At 50.2% G+C, this 19,973-nt stretch overlaps 1 protein-coding gene across 2 annotated transcripts in view; it reads left to right on the forward strand.

The window, feature by feature from the left end:
* SNTA1 (syntrophin alpha 1) overlaps positions 1-17,304 on the forward strand; it is a 33,807-nt gene extending 16,503 nt beyond the window's left edge. The window contains exons 3-8 of one of the 2 annotated variants that reach the window (XM_037733248.1): positions 7,966-8,170; positions 12,279-12,486; positions 12,635-12,765; positions 14,751-14,979; positions 16,372-16,559; positions 16,662-17,304. In XM_037733248.1, coding sequence (XP_037589176.1) covers positions 7,966-8,170; positions 12,279-12,486; positions 12,635-12,765; positions 14,751-14,979; positions 16,372-16,559; positions 16,662-16,695 — 995 coding nt within the window. In that variant the 3' untranslated portion in view covers positions 16,696-17,304. The remainder of the gene's footprint in view (positions 1-7,965; positions 8,171-12,278; positions 12,487-12,634; positions 12,766-14,750; positions 14,980-16,371; positions 16,560-16,661) is intronic. The other variant, XM_017514218.2, reaches the window with a different exon arrangement.
* The last annotated feature ends 2,669 nt before the right edge of the window (positions 17,305-19,973 follow it).

Here is a 19,973-nt window from a genome sequence, read left to right on the forward strand (position 1 = left end):
GTCACCCAGGCTGGAGTGCAGTAGCACGATCACAGCTCACTTCAGCCTCAACCTCCTGGGATCAAGTGATCCTCCCACCTCAGCCTCCTGAGTAGCTGGGATTACAGGTGTGCACTACCACACTTGGCTAATTTTTTGTATTTTTGATAGAGACGGAGTTTTGCTTTGTTGGCCAGGCTGGTCTTGAACTCCTGGGCTCAAGCAATCCTCCTGCCTTGAACTCCCAAAGTGCTCACAGGCGTGAGCCACTGCGCCCAGCCAAATCTTTTTTTGTTTATGGAGTCTCACTCTGTCACCCAGGCTGGAGTGCAATGTCACACTCTTGGCTCACTGCAACCTCTGCCTCCCAGGTTCAAGTGATTCTCCTGCCTCAGCCTCCCAAGTAGCTGGGATGACAGGAACCTGCCACCATACCTGGCTAATTTTTGCATTTTTAGGAGAGACAAGGTTTCATCATGTTGGCCAGGCTGGTCTTTAACTCCTGACCTCAAGTGATCCACCTGCCTAATCCCCAAAAGTGTTTTGAGACAGAGTTTTGCTCTCTTTGCCCAGGTTGGAGTATAATGACACCATCTTGGCTTACTGTAACCTCTGCCTCCCAGGTTCAGGCGAGTCTCCTGCCTCGGCCTTCTGAGTAGCTGGGATTACAGTCATGCGCCACCACTCCTGGCTAATTTTTGCATTGTTAGTAGAGATGGGGTTTTACCATGTTGGTCAGCTGGTCTCAAACTCCTGACCTCAAATGATCTACCCTCCCTGGCTTCCCAAAGTGCTGGGATTACAGGTGTGAGCCACCACGCCTGGACTTAAAAATTTTCTGTCGGCCAGGCGTGGTGGCTCATACTTGTAATCCCAGCACTTTGGAGGTTGAGATGGATGGATTGCTTGAGCCTAGGAGTTTGAGACCAGCCTGGGCAACATGACAATACTTCATTTCTACAAAAAATAAAAAAATTAGCCAGGCATTATAACATGAACCTCTGGTCCCAGTTACTTGGAAGGCTGAGGTGGGAAGGTGGGAGGATCACTCAAGCCCAGAAGGTCAAGACTGCAGTGAGCTGTGATTGTAACACTGGCCTCCAGCCTGCATGAGACAGGGTCTTCCTCTGTCACCCAGGCTGTTTTTTTTTTTTTTTTGAGATGGAGTCTCACTCTGTCACCCAGGCTAGAGTGCAATGGCATGATCTTGGCTCACTGCAACCTCTGCCTCCCTGGTTTAAGCAATTCTCCTACCTCAGCCTCCCGAGTAGCTGGGACTACAGGTGTTCGTCACCATGCACAGATAATTTTTGTATTTTTAGTAGACACGGGGTTTCACCATGTTGGCCAGGATGGTCTCAATCCCTTGACCTCATGATCCACCTGCCTCGGCCTCCCAAAGTGCCACCATGCCCAGCCCCCAGGCTGGTTTTGAACTCCTGGGCTCAAGTGATTTTCCCACCTAAGGCTTTCAGAGTCCTGGGATTACAGGTGTGAGCCACTGTGGCTGGGCCAAATTTCTTTTACTGCTTACCTGGTATAGGTCAGCTACTATTCTTGATGGTGAGGATACCCTAGTGAGCAGGAAAACAGGGCAGTCCCTGCTCCCAGGGGACTGACATTCTGGTTAGGGGAGAAAGGCCATGGGCTAGTAAACAAATGGTTCTATCTAATTTCAAGCAGAGGTAAGTAAATGACCTCCGACTGAACACACAAGGAACAGCTTGGAGGACAGGCTTCCCTCCAGGACATGAGGCTAGGACATTCAGTCACAAACATTTATTAAGCACTGGGATAAGTACTGGAGATCCTGTTGCCCAAACAGATGTGTGTGTTCCCTTCTCTCAGCAATGCATATGTGACCCCCAGTCCCCCAACTTGTACTGGGCCGGGTGAGTGATCCTGCCCTGTTTCTGTTCCAGGGAAGAAAGGATCTGAGGGAAGCCAGGATCTATTCCTGGCTCTTTGGGGCCAGAGCCAGATCCTGGCTTCCCTCCTTGCCAGAGCTGGAGGTCCCTGGAAATTGGGGCCTCTGTTTGTAGGTGCCTCAGCTTCTCTGGGGAGGAAGGGCCCATGTGTCACTGCTTATCAGGTTCTCAGGCCAGGGGCTTGGCTGGGAAGGGGTGGGGGCACTGGCTGGGCCTATCTTTGGAGTCTCGAGAATGCTGGCCACAGGGCTGTGGTCATGCCCTCAGCTCTCTAGGCCACTGCCTTTGGCAGCCCCACCCTGTCATGTCGGGTGACTCAGGCAGAAATCAGAGAGGGGAGGAGGCCTCAGAGTTGGGCTATTTATGGCCACACTCTGGGGCCCCCAGGACCCACCTCCACTCTGGGACAGGCCACTTGATTTTTGAAATGCAAGCCCTGATTCTGGCAGCAGCTGGTGTGCTGTCCATTTATAGCATGTTCCTGCGGGAAAGGAGGGGACCCAGGTCTGGGATGACTGGGTGAGCAGGGGATCTGGCAGCTTCTCTAGCTTCAAAGTTGACAAATGTTCATTGCTGAGCATGTAGCCTATGAGATCTCTGCTGGATTCTGGGGACACAGAGAAGAGTCAGACCAGGTCCCTGCCCTCAAAGTGCTCTCAGCCTAGTTGGGGACACAGACCCCACACAGACAATGACAGGGGAGTGAGGTGTAGGGGACTGCAGAGGTGATGGGTGTGATGGATCCAGACTAGGCATCTCGGAAGACTTTCTAGAGGAGGTGACCTGTGAGCTGCGCCTGGATATCCTGGGCTATAGCACCTCTTCTCTCCTGCTAAATGAGCCTGTACTGCCCTGGCATTCATTTTTCCATTCACAGAACACTGATTCTGGGTTTGTTTGTTTGAAACAGAGTCTTTCTCTGTCATCTGGGCTGGAGTGCAGTGGTGTGATCATGGCTGACTATGGCCTCAACCTTCCAGGCTCAAGCAAGCCTCCCACCTTAGCCTTCCACCTCACCCTCCCAAGTAGCTGGGACTACAGATGCACACCATCATGCCCAGCGAGTTTTTTGTATTTTTGGTAGAGACGTGGTTTTGCCATGTTTCTCAGGCTGGTCTCAAACTCCTAAGCTCAAGCCATCTGCCCGCCTCGGCCTCCCCACATGCTGTGATTACAGGTGTGAGCCACTGCCTGGACAACTCTGGGTCTGAAGAGCAAGCCCAGTTTCATTTCATTTCTTCTCTTTTCTTTTCCACTTGCTTTCTTGTCCTTCTTGCCTTCCTTCCTTCCCTTCCTCCCTCCCCCGCTTGCTTGCTTCTTTTTTTCTTTCTTTCTCTCTTTCTTTCTCTTTCATTTTTTCTTTCCTTCCTTCCTTCCTTCTTCCTTCTTCCTTTTTCTTTTCTTTCCTTTTTCTTTCTTTCTTCCTTGCTCTCCTTCCTTCTTTCCTTTCTTTCTCCTTCCTTTCTTCCTTCCTCCTCTCTCTCTCTCTTTCTTTTTCTTTTTTTGATGGAGTTTCACTCTGTCTCTCAGGCTGGAGTGCAATAGCACAATCTCAGCTCACTACAATCTCCACCTCCTGGATTCAAGTGATTCTTCTGCCTCAGCCTCCTGAGTAGCTGCGACTATAGGCACATGCTACCACACCTGGCTAATTTTTGTATTTTTAGTAGAGACAGGGTGTCATCATGCTGGCGAGGATGGTCTCGATCTCCTGACCTTGTGATTCACCTGCCTTGGCCTCCCAAAATGCTGGGAATAAAGGTGTGAGCCACTGCGTCTGGCCATTTCTTTTAGGAGTTCCCAGTTTTGTGGAGGAGATAACAGTAACACATAGAATCAGAGACCTAGGAAGTATGGGCAAGAAAGGCTGATGAGTGAGAAAAATCTATTTATTGAGACCTTAATACTCACCACATGCCTTTCATTTTATTTAATCCTGACATCTCTCTGAGGTAGACTTTTTTTTTTTTTTGATACAGGATCTCACTCTGTAGCCCAGGCTGGTGTTCAGTGGCATACTCTTGGCTCACTGCAACCTCTGCCTCCTAGGCTCAAGCAGTCCTCCTACCTCAGCTTCCTGAGTAGCTGGGACTACAAGTGCACACTACCATGCCTGGCTAATTTTTTGTATTTTTGGTAGAGACAAGGTTTTGCTATGTTGCCCAGGCTGGTCTTGAACTCCTGGGATCAAGCAGTCTGCCCACCTTGGCCTCCCAAAGTACTGGGATTACAGGCATGGGCCACCATTGTAGTTATAATCTTTTATTTTTGTTTTTATTATTATTTTTTTGAGACAGAGTTTAGCTCTTTGCCCAGGCTGGAGTGCAATGGCATAATCTCAGCTTACTGTAGCCTCTACCTTCCAGGTTCAAGCGATTCTCCTGCTTCAGCCTCCTGAGTAGCTGGGATTACAGGCACCCACCACCACGCCCGGCTAATTTTTTGATTTTTAGTAGAGCATGGTTTCGCCATGTTGGCCAGGCTGGTCTCAAATGCATGATCTCAGGTGATCTGCCCGCCTCAGCCTCCCAAAGTGTTGAGATTATAGGGGAGAGCCACCGTGCCTGGCCTATTCATCTTTTATTGACTAGCAGTTTGAGGCCCAGAGAGGTGAATGACCTTGTTGTCCGTGGTTACATAGGTAGACAGTGCTAGAGCTGGAATTCAAATCCAAGAGCCTCTGACTCCAGAGGGAATTGCATTTCTTTCCTTCCTTCCTTCCTTCCTTCCTTCCTTCCTTCCTTCCTTCCTTCCTTCCTTCCTTCCTTCTTTCCTTCCTTCCTTCTTCCTCCCTCCCTCCCTCCCTCCCTCCTTTCCCTCTCTTTTTCTCTTTCGCTTTTTTGACAGTGTATCATTCTGTTACCCAGAGTGGAGTGCAGTGGCACAATCATGGCTTGCTGCAACCTCTGTCTCCTGGGCTCAAACGATCCTCCTGCCTCAGCCTCCTGAGGAGATGGGATCACAGGCGCACATCACCACGCCTGACATGCGTTACCATGCCTGGCTAATTTTTTTAAAAAAAATTTTACTTTCTTTTTTTTTTTGAGATAGTGTCTTGCTCTGTTCCCCAGGCTGGAGTGCAGTGGCGCGATCTCGGCTCACTGCAACCTCTGCCTCCCGGGTCCAAGCAATTCTCCTGCCTCAGCCTCCCAAGTAGCTGGAATTACAGGTGCCTGCCACCACGCCCAGCTAATTTTTTTCTGTATTTTTAGTAGAGGCAGGGTTTCGCCATGTTGGCCAGTCTGGTCTTCAATTCCTGAGCTTAAGCGATCTACCCACTTTGGCCTCCAAAAGTTCATGTGCTACTGTGCCAGGCCGGGAACTACATTTTTGATGTTGTGGAAGTTTGGAAGCTCATACAGCCTCTGAGTAGTTAGTGATTGGACTGGCGGGTGAAATTAGGGATATGGCAAGAAGTGAAGCCAGAGAGGAGGACAGGACCTGTGGGTAGGGCCTGTGTCCTAGAGCACATTGAAGTTAGGTGAAAGGTACAGGGGAGCCATAGCAGGGCTTTGAGCAGGGGAGGGATGTAGCATGGAAATGTAGCAATTGCACCATTGGGGGCTGTGTTTGTCAGGATGCTTTTGACTGCAAGTAACAGTAACCCAATTCAAAGAGGTTTAAACATTGAAGCATATGTGTTATCTTCCAGAATATCTTGAGGCAGCATGAATCCAGGGAAGATTAATTTAGGGGCTCATGGTATCATTGAAAACTCAGGTCTTTCCATCTTTCTGCTTCACCATCCTCAATGTGTGGACTCCAACCTTTGTGGTCAAAAAGTAGGTCAGGTGCAGTGGCTCATGCCTGCAATCCCAGCACTTTGGGAGGCCAAGGTGGGTGGAGCACCTGGGGTCAGGAGTTTGAGACCAGCCTGGCCAGCATGGTGAAACCCTGTCTTTACTAAAAATATAAAAATTAGCTGGGAGTGGTGGCACACACCTGTAATCCCAGCTACTTGGGAGGCTGAGGCAAAATAATTGCTTGGGAGGCAGAGGTTGCAGTGAACTGATATTGCACCATTACACTCCAGCTTGGGTGACAGAGTGAGATTATGTCTCCAAAAAAAAAAAAAAAAAAAAAGGGAGAAGTGAAGCGAAGACCAAGTTCCCTCCCAGCAATTTTGAAAGGCTAAAGGAGGAGAAAAGGAAGGCAATGTGCTTTTCCTCACATCTCATTGGCCAGAATTGTATCATTTGCCCCTTTCCAAACCAATCACAAGCAAGAAGGATGGAATGAGCATGATTAGATTTGACCAATCAAGATTCTCCCTCTAGGCTGAGGAGAAGCTGAGCCTCTAGGGCTCAGGGTTCTCTTAGCAAAGGAAAAAGAAGGGAGATAGTTTTTGGCTGTCAAGTAGGCTGTGACATGTCCCACTTCTGCTGCCCTTTGAGACATAATCCAATAGTCCTAGGGTAAGTCATTGTTGCAGTGATGATAAGTCATTTCAGTCCTAGTTCCCAAAAGTCAGACCTGCACTTGCTTCTCCCAGAAAAACCTGGGCCTGCTTTCTTTCAACATGCTTCTTTCCCAACCCCAATAGTGTTTGTAACTCCCTCTCTCTTTCGCCTGTTTGCTTTGAATCCTATCTGATTTTTAAAAATCTGAGCCTCAGAGACATCTCCTATGACATAAATAGCTTCTTATCTGGTTCTTCCAGGGAGGTAAGCCAAGCACTACTTCCTAACTCCTTCCTGGGCTGTCCACTCACAGACAGGGCACACTGGCTGGGCTTTGACTGCAGACGTCAGATAGCTAGCCAGCCAGATGGCGTTGGGAGCAGGTGTGGTTGAGAGCAGAGGAAGAGAGGCTGCCTCAGGGCTATCAGGCATCAGGCACCCCTAGAGGGTATATCCTTGTTCGGAGAAGAGAGACCAGGTCTTGGGAAAGTCTTTTTTTTTTGTAATCAGAGTCTCACTTTATCTTCCAGGCTGGAATGCAGTGGCACGATCTTGGCTCATTGCAACCCCTCCTTCCCAGGTTCAAGTGATTCTCATGCCTCAGCTTCCTGAGTAGCTGGGATTACAGGCATGCTCCACCCCACCCAGCTAACTTTTGTATTTTTAATAGAGACAGCGTTTCACCATGTTGGTCAGGCTGATCTTTAACTCCTGACCAAGTGATCCACACTGCCTTGGCCTCCCAAAGTGCTGGAATTACAGGTGTGAGCCATCGCACCTGGCCTGGGAAAGTCTTTTAATCACCTTCATGTTTATACTGTCTAGGAGTTCAAGACCAGCAACATGGTGAGACCCTGTCTCTACAAAAAAATTTAAAAAATTAGGTGTGTTGGTGTGTACCTGTAGTGCTGGCTACTTGGGGAGCTGAGGTGGGAGGATTGCTTGATCTAGGAGACTGAGGCTGTAGTGAGCTGTGATCGAACCATGACACTCTAGTCTGGGTGACCGAGAGAGACTGTCTTAAAATAAAATTAAAAAAAAAATAAATAAAAGAACTTAGTCACATGGCCACACCTCACTGCAAAGGAGGCTGGGAAATAGAGTCTTTCTTCCTGGTGGCTGTGTGTCTATTAGCCACAGGGAAAGTGAGAGAAGGGATATAGGTGGGCATCCAGTATTTCCTGCTCCACTTTAACCTAGAAGAATTTGTTAATATCACTATTGGACTCTTGCTTACTAAGAATCTAATAATGACACTGGACCTAAATTAAACTTTTTTTTTTTTTTTTTTGAGACAGAGTCTTGCTCTGTTGCACAGGCTGGAGTGTAGTGGTATGATCTCAGTTCACTGCAACCTCTGCCTCCCAGGTTCAAGCGATTCTCCTGCCTTAGCCTCCCTCCCAAGTAGTTGGGACTACAGGTGCGTGCCATGAAGCCCAGCTAATTTTTTGTATTTTTAGTAGAGACGTGGTTTCACTGTGTTAGCCAGGATGGTCTCAATCTTCTGACCTCGTGATCTGCCCACCTCGGCCTCCCAAAGTGCTGGGACTATAGGCTTGAGCCTGGCTTAAATTAAACTCTTAATAAATTAGGGACAATTGTGATATGTGCTGGGAGCCCATGTCACAGTGGTGACTGCTGATGTCTCTCCCGATCAGTTAAGTATATGAAGGATGTTTCACCGTATTTCAAGAACTCTGCTGGTGGGACCTCGGTCGGCTGGGACTCACCTCCTGCCTCACCCCTTCAGCGGCAGCCTTCCTCTCCTGGCCCCAGACCCCGGAACCTCAGCGAGGCCAAACACGTGTCTTTGAAGATGGCATATGTCTCAAAGAGGTGCACCCCCACTGACCCGGAGCCCAGGTAAGGCTGGGGTGGAGGGCAACTCAGACAGACAGATGCCCTGGTGTCAGGTGGTGGGACCAACAGAAAGACGCTTCTGTGTTGTACAAATGACCAGCACAATGCCAGGACATAGTAGGTACTTAAAAAATACTTTGATTGGGAGCATGAGTGAAGCTATGGAGATGAAGGTGAGTTTTGCTTCTCATTTCTTCCCCTGGGCAGCTCACATCTGGGGAAGAACTTGGTCCGAGGAAGAACCCTGGGTTCCAGTCCTGGTTCTTTTTGAACTAGTCCCTTTTCCTCAGTGACCTTTAGATTCTCCATTGTGAGATAAGGGTGTTGGGATCACTGATCCTCTCAAGTCTCTTCCTGCTCTGCTATAGCTCTGAGATGTCTGGTAACCTCTGTATCAGGGCCATGGAAAGTTACCATCCTTCACATCTCAGCAGCCTTTAACAGTTCATTGATAATACTGATACCACCTAACATTTACTGAGTGTTTACTGTGTACCCAGCACTGTGTTGAGTGCTTACGTGTAGTATCACGTAGCTCTCACAGAGGCCCAGTGGGCAAAGTCCTATTATTTCACCTTCATTTTATTTTATTTTATTATTATTTTTGAGCTGGAGTATTGCTCTGTTGCCCAGGCAATGGTGCAATGGTGCAGTGGTGCAATGGTGCAAATGTGCAGTGGTGCAATCTTGGCTCACTGCAATCTCTGCCTCCCAGGTTCAAGTGATTCTCCTGCCTCAGCTTCCCAAGTAGTTGGGACTACAGGCGCCTGCCACCACACCTGGCTAACTTTTGCATTTTTTTTTTATTTTTTATTTTTTGAGAAGGAGTCTCACTCTGTCACCCAGGCTGGAATACAGTGGTGCAATCTCAGCTCACTGCAACCTCCGCCTCCTGTGTTCAAGTGATTCTCATGCCTCAGCCTCCTGAGTAGCTGGGATTACAGGCACACACCACCATGCTTGGCTAATTTTTGTATTTTTAGTAGAGATGGGGTTTTGCCCGCCGAGTGCGGTGACTCATGCCTGCAGTCCCAGCACTTTGGGAGGCCGAGGTAGGTGGATCACCTGAGGTCAGGAGTTTGAGACCAGTCTGGCCAAACTGGTGAAACCCTATCTCTACTAAAAATGTAAAAATTAGCTGGGTATGGTGGCGCATGCCTGTAATCCCAGCTACTCTGGAGGCTGAGGCAGGAGAATTGCTTGAACCCAGGAGGCGGAGGTTGCAGTGAGCCAAGATCGTGCCATTGCAGTCCAGCATGGGGGACAAGAGCGAGACTTCGTCTCAAAAAAAAAAAAAAAGAGAGAAAGAGATGGAGTTTCACCATGTTGGCCAGGCTGGTCTCGAACTCCTGACCTCAGGTGATCCACCCACCTTGGCTTCCCAAAGTGCTGGGATTACAGGCATGAGCCACTCTGCCAGGACTAATTTTTGTATTTTTTGTAGAGATGAGGTTTCACCATGTTGGCCAGGCTGGTCTCACACTTCTGACCTCAGGTGATTTGCATGCCTTAGCCTCCCAAAGTGCTGGGATTACAGGGGTGAGCCACCGCACCTGGCTTACCTCCATTTTATAGATGAGGACAGAGAGGGGAAGTAACCTGCTTGAGATCACACAACCAGAAAGGGTGGCACTTGCTTTGTTCCTGGTAATCCTCTCTGCTTTGGAAGCTGCAAGGTGCCTGAGTGATGGTGGTGGCTGAATGAAGCATGTTTGGTCAGGTGGGATATGCAGTGTTGGAGGTAATGTGTAAGTGGCATATGCATTACAAGCTTGGGCTGTGGCTCCTAGTGACAGCCTAGGTTCAATGCCAAGCAAATGCCCAATATTGGTTGGGAGGGCTGATTAATGTCCAGCATCCAAATTTCTTGGTTTCACTTGATGCCACACCCCTTGTCTACCCCATAAGGCAAGAGCTGGTGATTCACAGGTCACCTGCAGGTGCTCTACAGAAGGGCCTTTTTGTTTGTTTGTTTGTTTTTGAGCTGGAGTCTTGCTCTGTTGCTCAGCTGGAGTGCAGTGGTACAATCTTGGCTCACTGCAGCCCCCTCCTCTCTGGTTCAAGTGATTCTTCTGCCTCGGCTTTCTGAGTTGCTGGGATTACAGGTGCCTGCCAACATGCCCAGCTAATTTTGTGTTTTTAATAGAGATGGGGTTTCACCATGTTGGCCAAGCTGGTCTTGAACTCCTGACCTCAGGTGGTCTGCCCACCTTGGCCTCCCAAAGTGCTGGGATTATAGGTGTGAGCCACCGCTTATATTTTTAATAGACTAATTTTTGTATTTTTAGTAGAGATGGGGTTTCACCACATTGGCCAGGCTGATATCAAACTCCTGACCTCAAGTCCACTTACCTTGGCCTCCCAAAGTGCTGGGATTACAGTTATGAGCCACTGCCTGTATTTTTCATAGACTAATTTTTATATTTTTAATAGAGACAGGGTTTCATCACATTGGCCAGGCTGATCTCAAACTCCTGACCTCAGAATTCACCCACCTTGGCCTCCCAAAGTGCTGGGATTACAGACGTGAGCTTCCATGCATGGCCTCAAGCCTTTTTAGTTTAGTTTTGTTGCCGCTGATTTGTTTTTCAGTTTTTTAAGATAAGGTCTTGCACTGTCATCCCGGCTGGAGTGCAGTGGCTCCCTTATAGCCCACTGCAGCCTCAAACTCCTGGGCTCAAGTGATTCTCCCGCCTCAGCCTCTAAAGCTGGGACTACAGGCATGTGTCACCATTCCTGGCTAATTAAAAACATTTTTTCTTTTGCAGAGATGAGGTTCTCCTTTGTTGCCCAGGCTGGTCTTGAACTCCTGGGCTCAAGCCATCCTCCTGCCTCAGCCTTCTGAAGTTCTGGCTCACACCTGTAAAGGTGTGAGCCACCATGCCCAGCCTAGTTTTTTTTCTTCTTTTTCTTTTTTTTTCTGCTCTTATTAGTGAATTAGTTTGGTTCTATGCAGCAAGGAGAACCTAGGAGCTGGCCCAGAAGAGAATCTTCCTTAGAAACCAGGAGAAAGGGGCAAGATTAGGAATGGTCACACAGTAATAATTTAGGTCTCATCATACCATCATGCATGTTTGAGTGTATGTGTGTATTTGTGTGTATATGTATACAAGTAGGCCAGGCATGGTGGCTCATGCCTGTGTTCCCAGCACTTTGGGAGGCTGAGGTGGGTGGATCATGAGGTCAGGAATTCGAGACCAGTCTGGCCAACATGGTGAAACCCTGTCTCTACTAAAAATTAAAAAATTAAGGCCACGTGCAGTGGCTCATGCCTGTAATCTCAGCACTTTGGGAGGCTGAGGTAGGTGGATCATGAGGTCAGGAGATGGAGACCATCCTGGCCAACATGGTGAAACCCCATGTCTACTAAAAATACAAAAATTAATTAGCTGGGCATGGTGGTGGGTGCCTGTAATCCCAGCTACTTGGGAGGCTGAGGCAGGAGAATTGCTTGAACCTGGGAGGCTGAGGTTGCAGTGAGCTGAGATTGCGCCACTGCACTCCAGCCTGAGCGACAAAGCGAGACTCTGTCTCAGAAAAAAACAAAAAACAAAAATTAGCTGGGTGTGGTGGCATGCACCTGTAATCCCAGCTACTCAGGAGGCTGAGGCAGGAGAATGGCTTGAACCCGGGAGGCAGAGACTGTAGTGTGCCGAGATCGTGCCACTGCACTCCAGCCTGGCGACAGAGTGAGAGTCCGTCTAAAAAAAAAAAAATTAGCCCAGCACGGTGACGCATACCTGTAATCCCAGCTACTTGGGAGGCTGAGGCACAAGAATAGCTTGAGCCCAGGAAGTGGAGGTTGCAGTGAGCCAAGGTCTGGCCATTGCAGTCCAGCCTGTGTGACAGAGTGAGACTCCATTTCAAAAACAACAAAAATCCCACAAAATACATGAATACGTGTGTGTATGTCACACACTCTCTTGTCCCTAGGCCCCATGAGGCCCCAGCAACTGTGGCTAAAGCCCAACAGTGAGTGTCACTCCTGATTCTCTCACGGACATCCCCTGTGGTTTCTCCTGGTTTGGTGGTGGGTGGGGCTTCTTGGGCCAGGGTTGGGCAGCTGCAGCCTAGTGGTCAGGTCCTTGCCTCCACCCATTTGTGCCTGTAGGTATCTGGAGATCTGCTCGGCAGATGGCCAAGACACCCTCTTCCTGAGGGCCAAAGATGAGGCTAGTGCGAGGTCGTGGGTGAGTGCCATCCAAGCCCAGGTCAATGCTCTGACGCCACGGGTCAAGGATGAGCTGCAGGCACTGCTGGCAGCCACCAGCATAGCTGGGAGCCAGGACATCAAGCAGATCGGCTGGCTGACTGAGCAGGTGCCTGCTGGGCCTGGGACCTACCCCTTCCTCTCTTCCCCTCCCTTGAAGCTGGCCCTGTTCCCAGTGCCCCTGGCCACCTTGCCCCACCCTGGCCCTCTGCCCTCTCTCCCCCAACCCAACCTCACTGCTGCTTTGTCCCCTGCAGCTGCCCAGTGGGGGCGCGGCCCCCACCCTGGCCCTGCTGACTGAAAAGGAGCTGCTCCTCTACTCTTCTCTCCCTGAGACCCGCGAGGCCCTGAGTCGGCCAGCCCGTACTGCCCCACTCATCGCCACCAGGTACCCACAGGCAGGGGCAATATGTCTCCCCAGAGCTTGCCAGGAGATGCTCCAGCAGGGCTCTGGAAGCTGGGAACTCCAGTCCTGTCCTTCCCTCAGCTATTCCCCAGGTGACCTAAAGCAAGTCTCTGCCCTATCTGGGCCTCAGTTTCCTCATCTGTAAAATGGGCACTTGGAACAAAAGGATATAAGGTCCCTACCAGCTGCTCATTCATTGACACTTATGCCTTGTGCTGTATGGTTCAGATGACACAGAGCTGATCCCAACAGTTTCTACTTTCAGAGAGGACTTTGTCTCGTTGGGGAGACAGATCCAGGAACAGCCATTACAGAGCAGGGTTTGTAGGATCCACTTACCTCTGTAGGGGTAGTTGAGGAAGGCTTCAGGGAGGAGGTGACATTTGAGCTGGACTTTGATGGATGAGTAGAAGTTTTCTGTTTAAGAAAGGGTGAAAGAGCGTCCCATGCAGAGAGAACATCATGGTCAAAGATACAGAGGCATGAAGGGCTAAGGCATGTTTACGGAGCTATGAGTTCCTTATAACCAGAATTCATGCAGGAAATGGACGGAAGGGACGTGGCAGGGGCTGCTCTTGCAGAGCTTCTGTTGCCTGATGAAGGAATGTTGGCTTTATCTTAAAAGTTGGGGAGTGTTGAGGGTTGAAGCTGGGGAGTGAGGTGCTCTGGTTGCTTTGAGAGAACCCCTGTGGCTGCCCCATGGAGAATGCAGCGGAGAGCGCGGGATAGAAGTGGGGAGGTGCTGCAGTCATGCAGGAGAGATGATGGTGGCTGGGGGAGGTGGAGGTGGATGGCGGCCGCAGATGGAGAAGAAAGGCAGCATTTGCATTGGAAACCACACGGGTGTAAAATTAACAGGGCTCAGTGCTTGCCAGATGGGGTGGGTGAAGGAGGGGTCCGGAATGAACAGGAGGTTTGGAGCTTGTGTCTGGGTGAGCGTGGGACTGAGGGTGGGGATGGAAAGGGAAGAGGCTGGAGCAAGATGCTGAGTCAAGTCCACAGTGTGTGTGGGATGGAGAGGGAGCTTGGATAGGAAGCTTGGGGACTCAAGGGTCTGCAGCTCAGGGCTGGACAGTGGGAGGCGGGTGTCAGCAGCGGTCCACGGGGAGCTGAGCTATAAGAGAAAGAGTGGGTGGAGAGAAGAACAAAGAGGAATACAGGCCAGAACTCTAGGTCTGGCAGAACTCTTAGGTCTGCCCCAGCGAGGGGCAGTTGGCTTACCAAGGCCACACAGCATGTGAGAGTCAGGCTGCAGGGGTCTGAAGGCCTTGTCACCCATTTCTCCTTACCTCAGGCTGGCTCTGGCCTGTGTGTCAGGAGCCTGCTGGCTACTAGGGATAACTAGGTTTTGGATAGTCTACTGAATCAAGTGATTCAACTCAGGCAGCAAATGTTTATTGAGCACCTACTAAGGTCAGGCATGGTTTCAGTTACTGGGAATACAGTGGTGAACAAAAGATCAAAATTTCTACCCTAGCTGACATTTTAGTGAAAAATACAGTAAAAAACTAACCAAAACAAATAATAAAAAGTATAATTTCTGGTACCATGATGAAAAAGAGAGGCTATTGAGTAATGAGGGTGCTATTTTGGACTGGAAGGTCAGGGAAGTCTTCTCAGAGGAGGTGACATTTAAGCTAACATCTGAAGGAAGTCAGGGAGTGAGCTGTGTGGATAATCAGGGAAGCGTGTGTAGGCAGAGGGAACAGCATATGCAAAGGTGCTGAGGCAGGCATGTGCTAGGTGTTGTGTGTGAGGACACCAGTATAGCCGGAGCCAAGGGAATGACGGGGAGGGTGGCAGATGTCTCCTATTGAGTCAATCAGTGCCCCCCTGGCAAGTCCTGTCCTGTTAGGTGGTGAAAGATTCCCAGGATTTCTTCACAGGACACTGACCCCCTTGCCCAGAATTATTTGCCCCCTGCCTGAGGCCTCATGCTTAGCCCTCTGCCCCCCCCCAACCCCCAGACTGGTGCACTCAGGGCCCTCCAAGGGCTCAGTGCCCTATGATGCAGAGCTCTCTTTTGCCCTGCGCACGGGCACGCGTCACGGTGTGGACACTCACCTGTTCAGCGTGGAGTCACCGCAGGAGCTGGCTGCCTGGACCCGCCAGCTGGTGGATGGCTGTCACCGGGCCGCCGAGGGTGTGCAGGAGGTGTCTACAGGTGTGCTGGGAGGATCTGGGAGTGTCCCTCTGTTAATGAGCCTCTTATCCTCAGGGGCATTGAAGCTTCCTTCTTTAGGGCACTTCAGACAGGAAATGGGGTTTGGAGGTCAAGGTGGGTGGATCACCTGAAGTCAGGAGTTCGAGACTAGCCTGGCCAACATGGCAAAACCCAGTCTCTACTAATAATACAAAAATTGGCTGGGTGTGGTGGCTCACACCTGTAATCCCAGCACTTTGGGAGGCTGAGGCGGGTGGATCACTTGAGATAAGCAGTTCAAGACCAGTTTGGCCAAATGGCGAAACCCTGTCTCTACTAAAAATACAAAAATTAGGCTGGGCGCGGTGGCTCACACCTGTAATCCCAGCTACTCAGGAAGCTGAGACAGGAGAATCGCTTGGACCTGAGAGGTGGAGGCTGCAGTGAGCCAAGATCATACCACTGCACTTTAGCCTGGGCGACAGAGCAAGAGTCCATCTCAAAAAACAAAGCAAATAAACAAAAATTAGCCAGGCATGGTGGCATGCACCTGTCATCTCAGCCAATTGGGAGGGTGGGGCAGGAGAATTGCTTTAATCCTGGAGGCGGAGGTTGTAGTTAGCCCAGATAGCCCCACTGCACTCCAGCCTGGGTGACAGAGCAAGACTCCGTCTCAAAACACAAAACAAAACAAAACAAAAACCCAAAAATTAGCTGAGCATGGTAGCAGGCGCCTGTAGTCCCAGCTACTCGGGAGGCTGAGGCACAAGAATCACTTGAACCCGGGAGGTAGAGGTTGTGGTGAGCCAGGACTGCACCCACTACACTCCAGCCTGGGTGACAGAGTGAGATTGTTCCTCAAAAAAAAAAACCAAAGTTGGGTTTGGGCCTCTGTTTTGGGTGTAGAGGTGCCCTGGTAGGCAGAGACTCTTCTCCCTGGGGTTTTCTTGCCCCAGCTTTGTCAATCTGCTGAGGATGTGAGAAATGGCACTTGGGGTAGGGCTGCCAGATGAAATACAGGACACCCAGCTGCATTTGAATTTCAGATTAACAATGAATACTGTTTTCATAGAAGTATGCCCAAATTAGTCATTGTTTATTCTGAAATTTAAATTTAGCTGGACAACTCTGCAAGTCTCCAAGGGTGGTGCTTGGTAGATCTGACGATGCCTTTATCAGGAGCGAGCCTCCTGTCCATGACAGATTTTAAGCTCCCCCTTTCTTCAGTGGTGCTGCTGGAAGTGGGGCTGGAAGTGGGTGCAGGTCCTCTGAGGGTGGGGGTGGTGACTCTCTGCAGGATGGGTGTACAGGTGCCACAATAAACAGTGATCCTCCCATCCCTGGAGGCATTCAGGCCCCGCTTTGTGACGCTGCGGTGGGGGTTGGAGGTTGGGGTGTGGTCTCTGAGGTGCCAGCTATGCTTGTACCTACGCGCCCCCCTGCAGCCTGCACGTGGAACGGGCGTCCCTGCAGCCTGTCTGTGCACATCGACAAGGGCTTCACACTGTGGGCGGCTGAGCCAGGGGCAGCCCGGGCTGTGCTCCTGCGACAGCCCTTCGAGAAGCTGCAGATGTCTTCGGATGATGGTGCCAGTCTCCTTTTCCTGGACTTTGGGGGTGCTGAAGGCGAGATTGTGAGTGAAGGGCTGCCTCTGCACCCTGGGGAGGAGGGGGTGTGCACTCTTGGAAGCCAGGCTGGCCAGGGCCCCTGACTCTTCTCTCCATCCACCCTGCAGCAGCTGGACCTGCACTCCTGTCCCAAAACCATAGTCTTCATCATCCACTCCTTCCTCTCGGCCAAAGTCACCCGCCTCGGGCTCTTGGCCTAGAAGTCGCCGGATGCACTAGCCCTGAAGAGGGGTGTCTATGACACGGCCTGAGCTGGGTCTCCACTGAATACCTGCTCGCCCCTGGGCTGACGGAAGGGAGAGGAGAGGAACGAGGGCCTCAGAGACCCTGCCCCTGAGTGAGGCTGGATTGGTCTTGGGGCCCAGGACCCAGACCCAGGACAGAGTGGATCCTGCCTGTGATGGGGTGGCCTTCCTGCTGCCCCCCTCCACTAGTGCCTTTTGCAGAGAGATATTTTGTGTACACAGAAGCCATTCCAAGCCTGGGACCTGCCCCTGTGCGGATCCTGACCCCAGCCAACAGCTGAGCTGCCAGGCCTCCTTGAGGCCCCTAAGCCACCCCTAGAGGTCCCATCTGAAGCTGGAGTCCCCTGGGGTCAGCGGCAAGAGAAAGAAGAGGAGCCTTTCTGTTTGTTTTTCCCCTTAGCTCCGCCACCTTGGGGAGTCTGGTTTTTCTCTTCATCCTCTCTCTCTCCTCCTTACTCTTGGATAAATAAATAGCCTGTGAGCATACAGGCAGCCCGGCCCTGTGTCTGTGGTCTGTGCCTTGGCCTTTGGGCCCTGGGGTGGCCCCTGCAGTCCCAAGATGGACCAGACCAAGGACTGGGGCACCTTTCCTTGGAGAAGAACAGACTTTCGCCACAGGGCCAAAGAGAGTGCATTGGTTATCTATTTTTATGTGACAAATTACCCCAAATTTAGCAGACAAATTACCCCGAATTTTGCAGCTTAAAATGACAAATATTCATTATGTCTTAGGTTCTGTGGGTCAGGAATTTAAGAGGGGCTAAGCTGGGCTGTTCTTGTCTCAGAGTTGCTCATGAGGTTGCAGTCAAGTTGTTGGCTAGGGCTGCAGTCATCTGAAGGCTTGACTGGGGTCGGAGGATCCATTCCAATACTGTGCATGCACATGAGGTCTCAGATACTCACCATGCAGGCCTAACCCTAGAGCTGCTGCTTGAGTCTTCTCATGATATGGCAGTTGGCTTTCCCCACAGCGAGATAGAAGAGAGAGCAAGGAGGAAGACACAAACAGTGCCTCTTATGACCCAGTCTTGGAAGCCATACACTGTGGTTCTGCTTTGTTCTGTTCATTAGAAGTGAGTCACTAAGTTCAGCCCACACTCAAGGGGAGGGGAATCAGGCTCCACCTCTTGAAGAAAGGAACGTGGAAGAATGTGTGGACCTATTTCAAAGCCACCTTAGAGAGCTTCAGAACCCTTTCCTGCAGAAGGGAGGCAGAGTGGAATGTTTGGTGCTTCAGAAACTGTGATGTGCTGGCTGGATGTGAGTGGGCCGTGGCTATGACTCCCTACCTAAAATCACAATGACAACAGCAATGATGGAGAAGGTTTTTTTTGTTTATTTTTTTTTGAGACAGAGTCTTGCTCTGTCATCCAAGTGGGAGTGCGGTGGTGTGTTCTCAGCTTACTGCAACCTCCACTTCCCAGTTCAAGTGATTCTCCTGCCTCAGCCTCCTGAGTAGCTGGGATTACAGGTGCCTGCCACCAAGCCTCACTAATGTTTTGTATTTTTAGTAGAGACGGGGTTTCACCATGTTGGCCAGGCTGGTGTTGAACTCCTGACAATCCTCCTGCATCAGCCTCCCAAAGTGCTAGGATTTCAGGTGTGAGCCACCACGCCCAGCCCAGAACATTTTTTAAAACTTTCTAAAGATCCAGTTTCTTCAATGTAGCCACAAGATAAAACAAAGATCATGTGCTTGGTGTGCCTGCCTGTAATCCCAGCACTTTGGGAGGTCGAGGAGGGTAGATCACCTGAGGTCAGGAGTTTGAGACCAGCGTGGCCAACATGGTGAAACCCTGTCTCTAGTAAAAATACAAAAATTACCTGGGCATGGTGGCACCTGCCTGTAATCCCAGCTACTCAGGAGGCTGAGACAGGAGAATCACTTGAACCCCCGGAGGTGGAGGTTGCAGTGAGCAGAGATCGCACCACTGCACTCTGGCCTAGGCCACAGAGCATGACTCTACCTCAAAAACAAAACAAAACAAAAACAAAAAAAAACCAAAAAAAACCAGGTAACTTAACTTTGAGGCAATCACTTTTAGCTTATTTATAATGGCAGCATTCTTTGTTTCTTTGTGAAAATGAAACTTTCTCAGCTTATCCACTAAATTTTCAGCAGTATCCCAAACCACCAAAGACTCACTCATTTTTCTTCTGGCCATCAGCAGTCTGGTGCCTTCACCTGGAACACCCTGTGAAGTGTTTTTGAGATGCTGTCTTGCTTTGTTGCCCAGGCTGGAATGCAACTGTGGGATCCCAGCTCACTGCAGCCTCGGCCTCCCAGGCTTAAGTGATCCTCCTAGCTTGGTCTCCTAAGTTGCTGGGACTACAGGCATGTGCCACCATGGCTGGCTAATTTTTTATTTTTTAATTTCTTGTAGAGATGGGTTTTGCCATGTTGCCCAGGCTGGTCTCACACTCCCAAGCTCAAGCATTCCTCCTATCTCAACCTCCTAAAGTGCTGGGATTACAGGTAGGAGCCACTATGCCTGGCCTTGGACCCCTTTTAAGAATGGGATGGTGAGCTGGGTGTGGTGGCTCACGCTTGTAATCCCAGCACTTTGGGAGGCTGAGGCGGGTGGATCACTTAAGGTCAGGTGTTCGAGAGCAGCCTGGCCAACATGGTGAAACCCCGTCTCTACTAAAAATACCACAATTAGCCAGGTGGGGTGGCACGTATCTGTAGTGCCAGCTGCTTGGGAGGCTGAGGCAGGAGACTCACTTGAACCTGGGAGGCAGAGGTTACAGTGAGCCAAGATCATGCCATTGCACTCCAGCCTAAGCTACAGAGTGAAACTCAGTCTCAAAAAAAAAAAAAGAAAAAGAAAAAGAAAAACAGGAATGGCACAGTGGCCACTTCCCTTCTTGCCCCCGCCATGGCTAACATACAGAGAGTGTGATCTTTCACACACTGTGCACACATTATCTTATTGGATCCTTACCGTATGCCTATATAGCGGGCATAGTTATCTCAGTTTCACAGGTAAGAAAACTTGGGCTCAGAAGGGGAGAGTAAATTGCCGAATGTCACACAGCTATGAAATATCTGGGCTGGGATTCAAATCAGATCTATCTGACTTCAAAGCCATTGTTCACTTTATAAACATGTGCTTAGCACTTTGGAGGCCAAGGTGGGCGGATCACCTGAGGTCGGGAGTTCAAGACCAGCCT

This window comes from Cebus imitator, unplaced genomic scaffold, assembly GCF_001604975.1.
Source record: "Cebus imitator isolate Cc_AM_T3 unplaced genomic scaffold, Cebus_imitator-1.0 Scaffold18, whole genome shotgun sequence".
NCBI classification, from domain to species: Eukaryota; Metazoa; Chordata; class Mammalia; order Primates; family Cebidae; genus Cebus; species Cebus imitator.